This window comes from Ornithorhynchus anatinus, chromosome X1 (genome assembly GCF_004115215.2).
Source record: "Ornithorhynchus anatinus isolate Pmale09 chromosome X1, mOrnAna1.pri.v4, whole genome shotgun sequence".
NCBI lineage: Eukaryota > Metazoa > Chordata > Mammalia > Monotremata > Ornithorhynchidae > Ornithorhynchus > Ornithorhynchus anatinus.
Window position 1 is genome coordinate 94,247,151 of NC_041749.1, and position 18,624 is coordinate 94,265,774.

An 18,624-nucleotide genomic window follows, 5' to 3' on the forward strand; every position below is an offset into this window, starting at 1 on the left:
AGAGCAGAATTCCAGCTACAAACATGGAAATTTCACTGGACTCTCCAACTTGCAGATCATTTATGAAGATATTGAGGCTAACTAGTACTACTGCTTCCTGTTTTTTTATTAGATATTTCGATGTTGCTCACAGACATTTAATACAGATCATTTTCCCAGACAAATTAAAATTCAAGAATTATTGATGGCTATGTATCATTTTTAGGTTAAATACAATTCCACAGCTCATCACTAGATTAAACAGTGAGTACTTTTTACTTACAGCTGGGCAACAGATGCCAAATTTTGCATGAATTGAAGTATTTACTATCATAAAATGCAAAGACAACCACCATGTGTTATTTATTTTCTTTCAAATAATTTTGCACACCCTCTTCATTTCCTGAAGCTAGATAAATGCCATGATGATGTGTACATTTATTGTTAAAAGAGGAAACAGGAATCCTATGGCAACAATTTACAGAAACTTATTTTCTACTACCCAGTGCCTGATTCTGGCATAATAATTATCTTTGATGGATGTCAGTACTATAGAGTGACATCTGTTCATTAATAATCAGCTTCACTGGAACTGGCTTCAAAAACAACCAATTGCGTACATGGTCTAGTGGTTAGAGCAACAGAGTCGACACTTCTGGGCTCTGCTCCCAGGTCTGTCATTGACATACCACATGGCCTTGGAAAAAATCACTTAATCTTAGGGTCCCTCTGTGGCTTTTTGGTGGGGAAGGTCTGCTGAACTCATAGGCTGTGTCTACATGGGCTGAATTTTGGGCAAAATTTTCAACCTGGGACAATGTGACAAAACTGAAAACCATGCCAGAATTCAAGAGCAAAAAAGTCAGCTCTGGCAGCCATTTTAACCATCTGGCTGATTCTAAAGTACAACAGAAAATAGTTCGCTTTAGAAATCAGATGGAGAGACAGAGGGGATGTGCTCCTTAAGGATAGGAAAGGATCTCCTGAATGTTTTGTACAGTGCTCTGAACAGAAAATGTGCACAAAAAAGCCCACTGATTATTTGATTGAGATAATATTCACCTCATTCTTATTGTTCGTCGTACTTTCAGGATCATTTGGAGACTGTCTTTAAAGTGCTTTGAGTTTCCTGGAGAAAACTGTTCTGAATTATACTCATTCAATTCTAAAAGTATTAAAGCACAAAATACTAGATTTCCCCATTTTGTGTTTGAGTTATTTGCATACATTTATTTTGGGAAAGAAAAAAATCAATATTTTTACCCAGCTCTTATTTCAACAGGCACAACTGACATCAAATAATTAAGACAATACTAAATCAGTAGTTTTTTAAATCTGAATTAAATATTTCACTGCAGCTGATTTTCACCTGCCTGATGTGAGCACCCATTTTTTTTTAAACACATACACACCCACATGCACTTAGACACATAACCCATCCCCACCTTAGATGCAACCTCTCACCCTAACTGGCTTATTTAACTCTTGCTCCAAGGAAATGAAGAGAGTCAAATGTAGGATCAGTGAGAGTAATTCTATCCCACACTTTTAGCACCGGTGGGGGAACTACAAAAAGCAACACTCGATCCTACTGCAAATGACTGCAAATTAGAGAAGCAGCATGACCTAGTGAATAGAGCACAGGCTTGGGAACCTGGATTCTAATGCTAGCTCCACCACTTGTCTTCTGTGTGACCTTGGGCAAGTCACTTAACTTCTCTGTGCCTCAGTTACCTCATCTGTAAAATGGAGATAAAAGTGTGGCCCCTCTGGGGGACAGGGACTGTGTCCAACCTGACTACTTTGTATCTACCCCAGAGCTTAGAACAGTGCCTGGCACTTAGTAAGGGCTTAACAAATACTATAAACAACAAAAACAAATCACAGGGACAAATTTTGAACACCCCTCTCCTTGTAATAATAGTGATATGTGGGAAGTGCCTACTATGTGCCAAGCAGTATATTATGCACTGGGTTAGATACAAGGTAATGAGGTCAGACACAATCTCTCACTCCCATGGGCTCACAGTAGGAGGGAAAAGAGGTACTGAATCCCCATTTTGCAAATGAGAAACTGAGGCACAAAGAACTTAAGTGAATTGTCCAAGGTTATTCATCAGGCAAGTGGTAGAGCTGAGATTAAAACCCATGTCCTCTGACACCCAGGCCTGTGTTCTTTCCACTGAGCCATGGTGCTTCATTCCTTTGTTTTAGGTTAACAGACCTAATGGTAAAACGGAATAGGTTCATTGCTATGGGACTCTTCTGGTTTCACTAAAATCCTTTTATTTGCCTGTTTTGTCCTCTCCTTCTATTAGTGAACTATTTTAGTCTTTGCAGGCAATTTGCTTTGACCAATACAATGACACTAAAGGAGCACATATCCTAAAGGCTTTTAATCATGAACAATGCACCCTAGTTCAGATTCTGTCCCTGTGTTAGAGTGAACATATCATTTCATCTCTCTGGACCTAGCTGCAAGATGAGAGGATAATAATCTCCACCCCATCATTCAAGATGATCCGATAAATAAGGGGTTTATGCCAGTTTCTTATCAATTCAATTGATCAATCTATCATATTTATTTAATGCAAAGCACTATACTGAGAGCTTGTGAGAATACAATAGAGTTAGTAGAAATGTTCCCTGTCCACAACAAACTTACAGTTTAGAGGGGGAAATAGGCTTTACAATAAATTATTGATATGGAGATAATCTAAATGGGAAGACAAACAAAAATTATTTATAGCAAGAGCAGGCCTGCATCAACCCCTACTGGGGCTCAGAGCTAATCATTTTTCCTTGATCCCCACCTGGTGCATTATATCATCATGTGAAGCAGTGTATAATTTCACTGGGCAATGGCAGCAGAGAAAAAGAGAAAAGGAGAGAGAGATTTGGAGAGCAAGAAAGAAAGCTCTGTGAAGCAGCATGGTCTAGTGGATAGAACATATGCCTGGAAGTCAGAGGACATGAGTTCTAATCCTTACTCCACCAGCAGTTAGCTGTGTGACCTTGGGCAAGTCACAACTTCTTTGTGCCTCAGCTACTTCATCTGTAAAATGGTAATTAAGACCATGAGCTCCATGAGGGGCAGGAACTGTGTCCTACCTGATTAGCTTGTATCTACCCCAGCACTTAGTACAGTGGCTGACACATAGTAACTGCTTAACAAATACCATTAAAAACAAAGCTCCCCTGAAATGAAACAATTACATTTACTGAGTGCTTCCTGCACATAAAGCACTGCACACTAAGCGCTGGGAGCATACAGCATAACCGAGTTGGTAGACACATTCATTCAATCGCATTTGAGTGCTTAGTGTGTGTACCAAGCACTTGGGAAAGTACAATACAACAATAATCAGACATATTCCTTGACTCCAAAAAGTTTACAGTCTAGAGGGGGAGACAAATATTCATATGAATAAATGATGGATATGTACAGAAGTGCTGTGGGGTCAAGGGAGGGTTGAATAAAGGGTGCAAATCCAAGTACAAGGGTGACACAGAAGGGAGTGAGAGAAGAGGAAATGAGGGCCTAATCAGGGAAGGTCTCTTGGATGAGGAGATATTCCTTCAATAAAGCTTGGAAGGGGGAGAGTGATCATCTGTTGGCTATGAAGAGGGAGTTTGTTCCAGGCTAGAGGCAGGATGTGGGCGAAAGGTCGGCAGCAAGATAGACAAGATCGAAATGCAGTTTGGATGAAGAGGAAAGGGCAAATTCTGGCGATGTGGAGGTTCAACTGACAGGGATTGATGACAGATTGACTATGTGGGTTGAATTAGCTCCCTTTCTTAACCCTTCCCTCAGCCATGCAGCACATATGGACACATCCATAATTTATTTATATTGTCTTCCTCCCCCTCTAAACTGTAAGTTTATAGTGGGCAGGGAATGTTTGTACCACCTCTGTTACATTTAACTTTCCCAAGCGCTAAGTAGAGTGCTCTTCACACCGACCTCAATACATAACAAATTAGAGAGATGAGTCAAAGTTTACTCAATAGAGGTTACAGGCTCGAGAGACAAGGAAGGATGGTGATGCTGTCTACAGTGAAAGGAAAGTCAGGGAGAGGGTGGGGCTTGGATGGGAAGGCTGTAAGCTCACTGTGGGCAGGGAATGTGACCTTTCATTGTTTTATTGCATTCTCCCAAGTGCTTAGGACAGTACTCTGCACACAGTAAGTGCTCAATAAATACGAACAAATGAATAAGCAGTTCTGTTTTGAATATGATGTTTGAAGTGTCAGTGGGACACCCAAGTAGAGATGTCCTGAAGGCAGGAGGAAATGTGAAACGGCATAAATGGAGAGAGATCGGAGCTGGAGATCTAGATTTGGGAATCATCCTCATATTTATGGTAGTTGAAGCCAAGCATGAATTAATTCTCCAAGGGAGTGGGTATAGATAGAGAAGGAAAGGGGACCCAGTAATGAGCCTTGAGGGACTCCCACATTTAGGGGGTGGAAGGCAGAGAAGGAGCACATGCAAGAGACAGAATGAGATGCTAATGAGATAGGAGAACCAGGAGAGTACTGTGTCAGTGAAGCCAAGGCTGGATAATGTTTCCAGGAGAAGGGGGTGGTCTACAGTTTCGAAGGCAGCCAAGAGGTTGAGAAGGATTAGGATGGAGTGGAGACCATTTGGCAAGAAGGAGATCAATGACAACCGTCAAGAGAGCAGTTTCCTTGGAATGAAGGAGGAGGAAGCCAGATTGGAGGGGGTCAAGGAGAGAATTGGAGGAGAGAAACTGGAGACAGCAGGTGTAGACAACTTGCCAAAGCAGTTTGGAGAGGAATGGCAGGAGGGATATGGAGTAATAACTGGAGGGAACCATGGGGTCAAGGGAAGGTTTTTTTTTGGATGATAGGGGAGACACGAGCATTTAATAATAATAATAATAATGTTGGTATTTGTTAAGCGCTTACTATGTGCCGAGCACTGTTCTAAGTGCTGGGGTAAACACAGGGGAATCAGGTTGTCCCACGTGGGGCTCACAGTCTTAATCCCCATTTTACAGATGAGGGAACTGAGGCACAGAGAAGTTAAGTGACTTGCCCACAGTCACACAGCTGACAAGTGGCAGAGCTGGGATTTGAACTCATGAGCCCTGACTCCAAAGCCCATGCTCTTTCCACTGCGCCACGCATTTAAATCTCCTCCTCTACCCAACCCGATCTGTAATAGAGACCAATTTTTCTAAAACATTGTTCTGCACATCTCTCCATATCTCAAAAACTTCCAACCATGGTCCATTCCTCTCTGCATTAAGCTTTAAGAGAATCAATTATTTCCACACCACTTCACTTTCATTTTACCCCAGCTTGCACACTTTGTTTCTCTCAAGCCAAACTACTCATTTTTCTTTGGTCTCATCTCTCCCACTGCCCATCTCTTCAACATCTGTCAGACCACTTCTCTCACCATCTTCAAGGACCTTCTGAAGTCACATACCCCCAAGGAGGCCTTCCCAGGTTTATTTCTCATCACTCCACTCTATTTTCCTTCCTACTGCCATTTTGGCATTTCTATGTCACCTAAGCATTGGTTATTCACCACCCCCTACTCCCTGTAGTTACTTATGTACATATCTTTAAACCCTATTTCTTCCTTCTCTTGGGTATTTTTTTTTTAGTGTGTCACTCCTGCTACACTATAAGGTTCTTGAGGGCAGGGATCATATCTTCTAATGCTACTGTACTCTCCCAATAGGTCAATATGGTTTTCTGCAGACAGTAGGTAGCTAAATATTACTGATTGATCACTCAATAGTATTTATTGAGCACTTACTGCCTGTATTCATTCATTCAATCATATTTATTGAGTGCTTACTGTGTGCAGAGCCCTGTACTAAGTGCTTGGGAGAGTACAGCAGAGAAGCAGCGTGGCTCAGTGGAAAGAGCACGGGCTTGGGAGTCAAAGGTCATGGGTTTGAATCCAGACTCTGCCACTTGTCAGCTGTGTGACTGTGGGCAAGTCACAGCTTCTCTGTGCCTCAGTTACCTCATCTGTAAAAGGGGGATTAAGACTGTGAGCCTCACGTGGGACAATCTGATTATCCTGTATCTACCCCAGCGCTTAGAATAGTGCTCTGCACATAGTAAGCGCATAACAAATACCAACATTATTATTATTATTATTAGGTAGACAAGATCCCAGCCTAAAAGAGCTGAAAGACAGGTACACCCACCACGTTGCCTCTGCTGGTAACTCCCAGTTTCCAGACACTGCTGAAGATTGGAGTACTCAGGGCCAAAGCTGCTTCACCCTCATCTCCCAGCTCTCTCTGACTCAGAGTACTCTGTGTTACTGCCTCTTTCTTGCTTTTGTAAACTCAACCTTGGTCATGGTGGAGGGTGAGGAAATAATCGGAGGACAGTGCATGGGGGTGAAATGGTAGATCAAAAGGTTGCAGTCTGAGGGTAGGCTGGAGTTGCTGAGGTTAGAGATTGAACCTTGTCTGGAGACAATGAGACCTCACATGTATCCATGCTGATGTGTGGCTAAGGTGGAAGAATATAAGAGGTCAGTAGAGTCAAGAAGAGAAATGAATGCTATGGCTGGAAGGGTGGGGGTGGGGGTCCATAGGGATCCTCAACTTGGAGGATAAAGTTCTCGAGGACCAGTGTGGGAGAAGGGAATGAGAGTAGAAGGAAAAACATCAGTGGTCTAGTGGAAAGAGCATGGGCCTGGGAGTCAGAGGACTTGGGTTCTATCCTGGCTCTGCCACTTGCCCAAGGTCACACAGCAGATAAGTCACTTTATTCTCTGGATCTCAGTTCTTCAGTTCCCTCAACTGCAAAATGGTGATCCAATACTTGTTCTCCCTCCTACTCAGACCTGATTTTCTTGTATCTGCCCCAGTGCTTGGCACATAGTATGAACTTAAATAGCATTAGTAGTGTTATCATCAAAATTAATCAGAAATGCAGCTGTGAGACCAGAGGGTGGTAGATAACAGGAACTACTAGCTGTAGTGTGTAGTACAGACAGGTGATATGGGTAGGATTCAAAGGAAAAGAAGGTGGAAGAAGGTGGGTATGTGAGGCAGTGAAAGCCATACCAGTCGGCTAGGAGCAGGCCAATTCTTTCCCCTTTCTCTGTGCGTTGAGGGGAGTGACAGAGCTGAGGCCCTCAAAAGAGAGATTGGTGAGGAAAACTGTCATCCTGTGAGAGTCAATGGGTGAGGCAAATAGGAGGCTGCTGTGTGACCTTGGCAAATCATTTAAATTCTCTCACCTTCTGTTTCCTCTACACTGTAAATTATTTATGGGCAGAGAACATGTATACCAACTTTGTTACATCGTACTATCCCAAGTGCTTAGTACAGTGTTCTGTACATAGTAAGCACTCAATAAATACCACTGATTGATTTCCTCAACTGGAAAATGGGGTTTCAATACCTGTTCTTCATAATCTCACTGTGGACTCACATTGTTTCGGGACATGACCCCCAAAGCCCAACTCAACAGTGCTGGTGGAGACTGTATCATTTACTTCTGTTTAATCTTCTGAGGCACCTAATACAGAGTGTTCTGCACATGGTTGGTGTTTGGTAGAATCAAAGATATTAATGATGATATTCAGTATTGCCAAATTTTGCTTAGGTTTTCCCTAACCCAACTTCCATAGGCGTAAGCCTTAGTCTGAATTTATCTATGCTTTTCTCATTACTCGACCTCTCCAGACTGCTCCAAAGCTGGCTTTCAGAGCTGAAATTTTAAGCACTCAACCATGGCTTAGAGGAGCAAGGCTATTAATGGAAGTTGAAGAGTGTCAGGTTAAAGTATATTTTACTATTATATACTGCAGTTTCATAAAAATATATGCATTTAGAATCTTATAAAATATTCTTCAACTTCAATGTAATTTTGCTTCATGCTGAAGAATTTGGTGAAGTATTTTAATGTGTTATTTTAATTGAGCATATTCTGATAGAAAATCACATGAAAATAACTGCCTATTTCATATGAAATATCTTTCTTCAACTATCAACACTACCTGTTTATTATCATGGAAAATAAAACTACATGAATTTCAATCTACTAGAGATAGCACATACAGGAGAAAAAGGGAAAAAAATGACTTTTTTAATGAAATCTGTTGATCATCAAAATCAGGGCATTATTGAAACATGTAATTACAGTATAGGAACAGAGTTGAAAAGTTGTTTGGTCCATCTCCCTGCCTTTAGGCAAATTCATGCCTGTAAAATCTCCAGAGGATATTCTATAATTATCTTAGTAACCTATTCAATTTTTTTTATAACTAGTTTAAGATTCTTACAGTACTTCCATTTTGCATTTTTACTGGGATCTTCATTTCATTTTTCACATGTTTCAAGAAGTTATGAATTTAGATATTTCTAACTGAAAGCCATTCATCATTACTGTGCTTATTTTTGAAAAGGTGCAGTCAGAGCAAATTATATTTTTCCAGAACCATTGATCTAGAAAGACCTTCCTTTTCATTCTCCAATGTTAAATGTATGCCATCTGTTCCTTTGCTTTAATCCTAATCCCACAAGAGACAGTCAAAATAAATTGGATAAATATTAAAAAAGCACTATCTTCAGTAGTCAAAGTGATTTCATTCCTGTGTGAAAATATATTACACCCTCCATTTAGGGAAGTAATATGATAGCAGTATCATATTGAGAAATCACTTGCACCACCAATTTTGGACATTCTTAGTATTGATACAAGAATTCCATTTTAATGTGCTTAGAATGTGCTGGTAATGTATATTCAGCAATTAGGGCATAACATGGAATTGTTTGCCCAAGTGTGTGAAAATGAAGTTGATAATAAATACTATATTGCGAGCAGTTCCCACTTGCATCAGAATGTTTTGAATTGCTTGAAGGGGACTGTGTGGATCAAGTATTGACAGTACCCAATCCCCATACTGCCTGGCGTGTTTAATCTTCAACCATGGCTCAGCTGTTTTCACCCACATTGGGGTTCAGGGGTTGTTGCATGTGTTTTCCTTCAGTGCTCAACCCTCAACAATTTCCTTCCAGTCTCACAACCCACTAAACTACAGAGGGTACAGAAAATGATACAATTAGCAGTCAGTGGAGGGATTATCACCACTACTCTCCATTCCTTTTATGCAGAGTGTGACAGTGTGAAAACCTGGTCTCTGATGCAACACAGTGCTTTAAGGTGTAACGAAGACCTGCTTTCAAAGGAGAAAGTTCCCATCTTTATTTTTCCAGATTTCAAGTTGTCATCATTTCTTGACTTACTTTACATATATGCATACTATATATCTACATAAATATAGATAAAAATAGATATAGATAAAAAAAATCAGGTGAAAACACAAACATGTCATGTATGCTCCCCAAACTAATTTTTATGTTTGAGCAATGAAGGAATCTTGAATGAGTATTAAGAGAAAGTCAAACTATGTGGATGGTGGTGATTGCCAAAAATAATTAGGAAATTCTATTGTATTTATGAATATTCACAAAGCATAGATTTACTTGTGAATTTCAAGGGTGTGAATTGAATTTGTGATAAAATGGTCTGAACTCATAACTGCCTGACTGTGAATTATTTCATTCATTTTCCACTCAGGAGGCTCTCTCCCAGCCCTCCTAAGGTCATTGGAATAGTTCTTTGTGCTTCTCACTGAATTGTGAACAGGTTTTCAAGTCTCCTCATGATAGATAAGAGGCATGGGCAGGTGGGGGGGCGGGGGGGGGGGGGGCGGAAAGCATCCCTGAGTAAAGACAGGACTAATGCCAAGAGCTAAAGAGTAATTATCAGTGAAAAACTGGTCATCTCAAAAATTGTACAGCTCTATGGAAGTGTTTTATGCTATTGATTCAGGTTATCACCTAAGGCTAAGAATGTACCTTGAGAGCAATAATCTAAGGCTGAGTGAATTTGTTAAGGAAAAATACATAATAGGCCCAAACCCTGCCCACATTTCCAATGGAAGTGTCTTTTTTCTCTATTTTGCTTATGTTTTTGTTTTGTTTCTAGCTTTAATTTTCTGTCACTCTCTTTGTACCAGATTGCAAAACTCAGTGCAATCCTAAGAAGTAGTTTTACCCCACAGGCTTTTAAGTGACCGTGTACTCATCTGGAATCCTATGGGCTCAGACTTGAGAGTTTTGAGGCTCTGTCCAGTGGGAGACTCGGGGCCGGGGGGGGGGGGGCGCGGGGGGGAAGGCATCTCTACTGTCCCCAAACCACATCGAGCTGGCCACAGGAACATAACTCCCTCCTTTGGAAAGTAAATCCCTGAAGACTTCTTAGGATTAATGGGGCTGCCTGGGATTCCTTGGAAGTAAAATGGATGGGGGCTCTCTACACTGAGTGTTGGCCAACCCCTAAAAGCAGGAAACAGTTCCCATTCTGGCTCTGCACTTTCAGGAATCTGCAGGGGCTGTAATGGGGGCAGGGGAGCCAGAACTCCCTAGGCTATCCTGCCATTGCTTAGGGTGGTAGGAGTCCCATTCCTAAAGACCTCCTCCCCATCCCACTACCCCCAGATTGAAACTTTCCTGTCCAGCCACCAGGGGCCTCACTAGGAAAGAGAGTAAATTGGGAATAATGCCAGAGAAGCCACATCAGTTCTAGCACAGTCTGTAATTCTGTTACTACGGCCTCCTGATGATTTACTCTGCGGCTAGATTTCACCACTTGATCACTCCATCTGTTAGAACTGAACATCAAGTAAGGGTAATAGGGAAAAGCTATGGCAGTGATTACCCCACACTATTGATAACTGACACAATATGCCAATTAGGCACCAATTCAAAGCATGAATTCAAATTTCCATTTTAACTGCCAGTTAAATTACATAACATTTCCAAATGCAGAAATCTACACTAGCATCAATTATTTGCAAAATGGCATAGTTCATATTGTAGAATTATTACTGACATACTGCAGGGAACTATTCTTGTTGCAATAAATCACTCAGAATTACTTAGGTTACACTGTTCAGTGTGGTTGTTTGACTAGAAGAAAACTCAGGAATCCTAGAGAATTAACACAACTGAATTTCTTCTCTTTCCTCTGCCCTCTTTTTGGAGGAGCTGCTAAAGAGGACAGTATTATGCCCAAAGGTTGGTCAAAGTAGGAGAGAATAGGAAATGTCATGGGGCTTGGATCATTCCAAACTAGATATCATTCACCCCCACAAAGAAACAAGTTTCCCAAATTAGTTCTTAAAATTCTAGTTTCTCTTGAAGTCAATCATGGTTCCAGCCACAGTATATACCCTTACTACTCTCTAAATAGAAAGTCTGGCTTGATCAAGTGCTAACTTTCCAAATATTAATCGGGGTGGGCATGGCCTAGTAGAAAGAACATAACCCTGGGAGTCATAGGATCTGGGTTCTAAACCTGCTCTGTGCCTTGTCTGTGACCTTGGGCCAGTCATGACTTCTCTGGGCCTCGGTTTACTCATCTTTAAAATGGGGATCCAATATCTGTTCTCCCTCCTGCTACACCTGTGAGACCCCAGTTGGACAAGCACTGCATCCAACCTGATTAATATGCACCTACCTGAGCACTAAGAATAGTTCTTGACCCATAGTAAATGTTTAACAAATAGCATTATCATTATAATGATGATGATGATTTGCCTTTAAAAGTACAAATAAGTCTGAGTTTACAACAGCCTCCAAAGCACCATTTTGGGAAATAGAATGTATAATACAACAGGGTCTAATTTGGCATGCCATTTAGCCATTAGCACATTTCGATAAAAGTACACCCAAACCAAGTGGGTTTAAGTGGTTTGCAAGCCACAGGAACAAAAAACAAGGGCCATGTATTAAAAAGCACTGTCATTATCATCATTTCTAAAAGCCACTTTGATGGTTTGCAAACATCCTTTAGCCATCATGATGGGAGAAACAGGAAGCAGATTCTGCTTCTGTAGGGTAAACATCAAAATTTAGATGCACATCCACTTTCTATGCCGAAAACAGGGCCTCTTCTTTTTCCATAACTCTGTACTACTACTAACTAGTGCAGGCAAGCATTTTACATAATCCAGAAAAACTATTTCCTGCACTCATCTCAATATTCCTTCACAGTAAAAGGGTCTCCTCATACTTATTTGGAAATCTCATTTAAAAATTAACATTTGGTTTAGCTCATCAGGCTAGATTAAACAAATAATATATATAAATATGTAAATGTATTAAACTTGACTGTTCAAATTGCTCTGGTCCAGTTCTAAGATAATTATAGTGTGAACTTTTAATTTTATAAACTTTTCCATTCAAAAGGAACTCCACCTTTCTGATTTAGACTTGGTTGTACCCCTATTTTCCAGGTCTCAGATTTTCTATAAATACAGCAGGAGTCTAATTGATGCATTAGGCCGAGCCATAAGATCCATTAATCTAATGTAAGCCATTTGAATTTTTATTCCATATCCTCACCATTCACTGGTAACTGACTGCAGATGGAACAAAGCATACTTAAAAATGAATTGAAATGAATTTTTACATTAGTCATTCCATTTTCCCAAATGATTCTAATGTACACTATGCATAGAAGTAAGTCTAACCTCATGAAAGGTTTTATCTGGAAAATACCCCCACAACTCTGGTCTAGTTCCTGGAATGTTTTCATATCCTAATGAATAATGAATTGAACGTGGTGCCATCTCTTCTGCTGTCTTCATGTTCACTTCCGATGGCTGCTGCTTCCACTGATTCCATCATTTTCTCCAAAGCCATGTCGGAAATTTCAAGGAGTAGCAATGAAAGAGGGGTACATGGCAGTGGAGGCAGTGGGAAGAGGCAGATCATCTGCACCACACTGATGATGGCCTTCTCCTCACTATGCAGCAAGTTGCCCATGAGACAATAAGTGTCTGACTGTGTGTGTGTCTGGCCCCTCTATTTTCTAAAGACAAAATTCAAATTGATTCACTGACTTTTAAGAGTTTGGAAACCAGTACTTGTAAAGGTATTGACTGGTGTACAAAGGACTACCTAAGTATCCCAGGAAAAAAATAGTTAAAAGAGTAGCTATGTGGTAAAACTATATTTAGAAAGGTTGTCAGCATTACAGTGCAGCTTGGAGTAGTGGAAAGAGCATGGGCCTGGGAGTCTGAGGACCTGAGACCTAATCCTGACTCGGCCACTTACCTGCTGTGAGACTTTGGGTAAGTCACAACTTTTCAGAGCCTCAGTTTCTCCACCTTGTAAATGGGAATTTAATACCTGTTCTCTCTCCTTCTTAGGCTGTGAGCCCATGTGGGACAGGGACTGTGTTCAATCTGAATCTCTTGTGTCTACCCAAAATGGGTAGGTAGTACAGTGCTTGGCACATAGTAAGCATATAACAAATACCACTATAATTACTCTAACAGCCTACAATTATAATCATTATAATTGTTACTATTTATATACCACTTTCAATAGGTTATCCTGGAACTTTTGTAGAATACCATCTGATAGTCTAGGATAAGGATGCAAATAATTCACCTGTAAATAATTCATGATGTCGGATTAGGTACACAGGATTTGACATTTACTGCTACAATCTGATAACATTTAGTTTCCTTTCACACCAAAAAAGAGCTTGTTGCATAATTTAGTAATTTGTAATTATGGGCATTATGATTGATTCGAATTTTAACACATAAAAGATATTGGCATTGTGTTACCTTCTGTGGTAATTAATGCCAAATACTTTGCTTTGATACTACATATGCATTGGTCATATGAACAGAGAGCTATTTTAAAAAATCCAAATTTTTTTTGAAATATCACCCAGAAGCTATTTGAGGTCTCTCAATGTATGTCTTCAAAGAGAAAGTACATTTATTCCTATATACATTTGTAAAGAGAAACTATATTACAATCACTCTTACCTGGATTATTCAGGATAGTGATATGTATGTGCATATGTGTGTGTGTGTGTGTGTGTATATATATATATTTACATTTAAATGTATTCATATATAGTTATATATATCTTGAATTTTTCTGGCCCTTTAGAAAATATGCAAACTGTCATCTACTTGCCAAACTTAATTATGCATGCTTTGATAAAAAAAAATTTGATAAAAACATCCTTCAGGTGTTGTGAGTTGAAATGAAGCCGAGGTAATGGGTGGTTTGGGGACAAGGCAAGAAGAGCAGAAGAATGATTTTCAAGATAGAGGGAAACACAACCTAAGTCTCTTTGGCCAGGTATTTCTGTTGAGAGATGACAGTAGCACACAGAGCAGTTTGGTGTGCAGCCATCAGGAATGAGGTGGCTATCTTCGAGCAGATGCTTTGGGAAGGTTGTGAAACCAATAAATTGACTGGGAAACAGCAGCAGATACTGCAGATAGCAAATGCAATAGCACAGCAAAGTGTGATTTTCACATGTGCACCATGTGGAAAGGATTGGCAGTTACAGTTTAATCATTTTTGGCCATACCCATCCTTACAGATAAAATTTTGTTTTGCCCCTTGAGTTTAACTGTGTATTTTTTATATATCTAGAGAATAGCAATCCTAAAAGGATTCTGTGTGTGTGTGTGTTTTCATTCTTTTGAAGATGACTCTAGTGATATGAATATCCTTTCCATGCTTGGGTTTGGCTGAAAAGATTGGCTTCCTTAATGCCACTCCTCATTGCTTGCAGATAAAGACAGTTCCTTGATGATTATTAAGAAGAGTAATCAGTGTTTAAATGTACATAAACAGTTCATAAAGATCAGGCATGGGTGTTAGGGATGCAACTTCACTTTGTCACAAGTCCTAAAAGAAGAGTACATCAATCCCCCTGTAAGCTTGCCTTGGAACCTGTCTGCTAATTCTGTTGCATTTTACTGTCCCAAGTGTTTGGTAGTGCATTCTGCATATAGGAAGTGCTCAATAAATACTATCAAAAGATGAAAAGAATAATCAAAGGCAGTTCAAGTCTGTGGTTCCAACCTCTGCCAACATGGTTTGGAAGCAATCTTCCTCCTTCATGTAACATTGTACCTGCTTCTAACATTCATGAATTAAAAGAAGCAAAAAACACTCAGGGCTCCTAGAATGTGACAGTTGTATTATTACCAAAACTTTTGTTAAGGAAAATTCATGCCACCTAACTCATCTGCTCCAAAGCCTCATCCCTGTGCACAAGTGGCTCATGTTGTCATAAAACTGTTCCCTAATTCCCTAGCAGCATTCAAGCCAAAATGTGTAAAGAAAACATGTGTAACATCTGAACTGAGTTTATCTGTACTACTTGCCTCATGACTATCCATAAACAGTGGTGGGGTCTATCCAGCCAGTTCAAGCAACATGGCATAGTGGATAGAGCAGAGGCCTGAGAATGAGAAAGGTCATGGGTTCCAATCCCAGCTCTGCCACTTGACTGCTGTGTGGCCTTGGGGCTTGAAATCACTTCACTTCTCTGTGCCTCAGTAACCTCATCTGAAAAAATGGGGATTGAGACTGTGAGCCCGATATGGAACAAGGACTGTATTCAACCCAGTTTGCTGGTATCCACAAGGTATAGTGCCTGGCACATAGTAAGTGTTTAACAAATACCACAATTATTATTATCATTATTATTCTATCCCACAAGACATATCAGAAAAGCCAATCAATTTATGGAAGCAGCATGCCCATGGGCTTGCTAACTATATATAGTTACATATACTTATAGCTTGTGTGTGTGTGTATATATATATATATATATATATATATATATATATATATGTCAACCTTGAATCCATGAAGGAGCAGCCAGAGGCAGAAAAGCAGCCACTTCCACCATTTTATATCACCTCCTCTGCCCCCTTGATTGCACCTTATTGCCCTTAATATCCACAAATAGTCTGTGTGAAGTCTATGATGTCTCAAATTTTGTAAGTAGCCTTTTTAGTAAAATTACCCACCTCTTCCCTGGACACTAAGAGAATTTGGGATAAACCAATTAAAATATTTTAAAGTATTGTTATTAAACACTTTGCAATAGCAGTTTATAGAAAGCCAGTCCTACGAATTTACACAACATGAAGCTTCCATCTGTGAATGCAGAAGAAAACTGTATTTTGCATCGCATATAATAGTAGAATAGTACATAATAATAGAGTGTGTACTATTAAACCAAAGTGACCAGGTTTAGTGGGGGGTTTTTGTGTTATTGTTGGCTTTATTTTTCCCACGAGCACTTTGCCACTTTAAATGTCACACCCATAAAAGACATATTTCTGAAACCCCAAAACTACTACAAATAACTAAATCCCAGATCTCTTCTTTATGTCTTGTGAAAATTATGAACTGCTGCCATGGTGGGTTAACACACACAGAAAGAAAAAACATCAAAAGCATAGACACTTTCAGGCTCTAGTGCCTTGATAATCCCATTTTCTTCCTACCTGCTTCTCTGGAAATCTGCATGAAAGATTCTACGCCTTTTTCGCCATAGCTTCCTTCAGATGCAATAGTGGACACAAAATTCCATCCCAGTGCCTTCACAATATCCACCATTGCCTGGGCTTGGAAAGAATCTGGTGGGACCACACGCGAGAAGAAATCATACCGTCTGTCATCGCTTAACTCGGGGGCAGTTGATGCATAACTGATCTGGGGTATCTGGAAAGAAAAACAAAATAATTGGTATATTTGAAAATGCACAGTTGTTTCACTAGCAGTTAGCTTCAGCAGATAGTTATGCAGTCTAACCAAGATGCTTCCATTCCTTCACTTAACTGGAAAAGTTAATTCATTTGGATATGACAAGGGGGAAGATCTTAACAAGGAATCTTTTAGTGACAATACTTGGAAACTGTTTTCAAGAGGTCTAGAACAATTCCCTGCACCAAATTTGAGAGGGAGATTTAAAGAAGGAAAGGGGTCGGGGTCAGTCTCAGGGGCCTGCAGTAGGGGCACAGTATTAGGGCAGAATTGAGGTAAAACAAGGAATGGGGGACTACAGTTGAGGAATTCAGAGTGGAAGTGCATACAATTCTAACAACACATTTTTGCCTTATTGGTTTTTGATGAGCAGAGACTGTGTTGATGATTAAGTCATCCCATTTGTCAGAACCTCCTCAAAGGACATGAAGCAATTCTTGCCTCATTTGATTCTGATAGTCAATCACCAAGATCAGTGATATGAAACTATCTTAAACTGCAGCTGGCATTGTTCAGCATCATTGGTTCCAGCTAGTCATCTTGGTTCTAAAAGATGATGTTTAAATGAATAGTTTAGCAAGATCCAGTTTCTCAAATAATGCCACTTGCTGGTTTTTTATGTGTTATTAATAGAAATAACCAGTCTTTGCCTGGGTTATAGAAATGATATACTTCTGTTTCACTCTCCTTTTTTTGGTTTCCTCTCCTGTCTCCAGTTTACTTGTGTTTTATATTGGCTGCTATCCTCCTCTGGCCTTGAACTCCTCTGTCATTCTCTCTGTCATGTGTGTATGAGTGAGTGTGTGTGTGTGTGTGTGTGTGTGTGTGTGTGTGTATGTGTGTGTGTTGGGGGGAGAGGGAAAAAAATGGTTATGTTTATGTCGGTGTTACAGCGTCTGTTTATAGGTCTCTACTTGAGATTTTTGTCTGTGTATAAGTAAATTTCTAAGGGTTCCCGAATTTGTATGCTGCTTTCCATATATGGGGGTGAGTGGTTAAAAGTTTGGAAGAGGAGGGGTGGGATCAGTACATATTTGTGACTGGTGAGTGTGGGTCTAAGGTGGCATGTTTAGGTGTGGGTGTGTGGAAGATTGTAGTGAGTGTGGAGGGATGTCTGTCAGTATTATGTATAGTGAGTGTGTGCTCAAGATATGGGCATATTTCAGGGGTGATCAATCCTCAGAAATCAAATAGATGCAAACCAAAGACCGAAAAAATGACCAACAGTCACGTAGCAAATGGAGGGTGGCTGTGACCAAGCAGTCATTCCCAGGGGTGGGAGGTGGCAAGCAGCAGAAGCAGCAGCAAGATATTCATTCATCTATTCCAATGTATTTATTAGATGTTTACTGTGTGCAGAGCACTGTACTAAGTGCTTGGGAAAGTACAATATAGCAATAAAGAGTGACAATCCCTGCTCATAAGCAGCTCATAATCTGGGGATGGTGGTGGGGAAACAGTTGTAAATACAAATAGACATCAATATAAATAAATAAAATTACACACAAATGCTGTGGGGCAGGGAGGGGGGAAGAGCAAAAGGAGCAAGTCAGGGTGATGCAGAAGGGAGTGGGAGATGAGGAAAAGTGGGGGCTAATCTGGGAAGGCCTCTTGGAGATGTGCCTTCAGTAAGTTTTTGAAGCGAGGGAGAGCAATTGTCTGGTGGAGTTGAGGAGGGAGGGCATTCCAGGCCAGAAGTAGCACATAGGACAGGGGACAGTGGTGAGACAGGCAAGAATGAGGCAGAGTGAGAAGGTTAGCACCAGAGGAGCGAATCATGCAAACTGGGTTGTAGAAGGAGAGAAGTGAGGTGAGGTAGGAGGGGGCAAGGTGATGGAGTGCTTTAAAGCCAATGGTGAGGAGTTTTTGTTTGATACGGAGGTGGATAGACAACCACTGGAGATTTTTGAGAAGGAGAGTGGAATGTCCTGAATATTGCTGTAGAAAGATGATATGGGCAGTGGAGTGAAGTATGGACTGGAGGAGGTTGGAAGGTCAGCAAGGAGGCTAATGCAGTAATCCAGGCGGG

General features: G+C 40.4%; 1 protein-coding gene across 2 annotated transcripts in view; it reads right to left on the reverse strand.

The window, feature by feature from the left end:
* GRM7 (glutamate metabotropic receptor 7) overlaps window positions 1–18,624 on the reverse strand; it is a 780,988-nt gene that overhangs the window by 526,390 nt on the left and 235,974 nt on the right. For both annotated transcript variants that reach the window (XM_029052142.2, XM_029052141.2), the window contains exon 2: window positions 16,337–16,553. In XM_029052142.2, coding sequence (XP_028907975.1) covers window positions 16,337–16,553 — 217 coding nt within the window. The remainder of the gene's footprint in view (window positions 1–16,336; window positions 16,554–18,624) is intronic.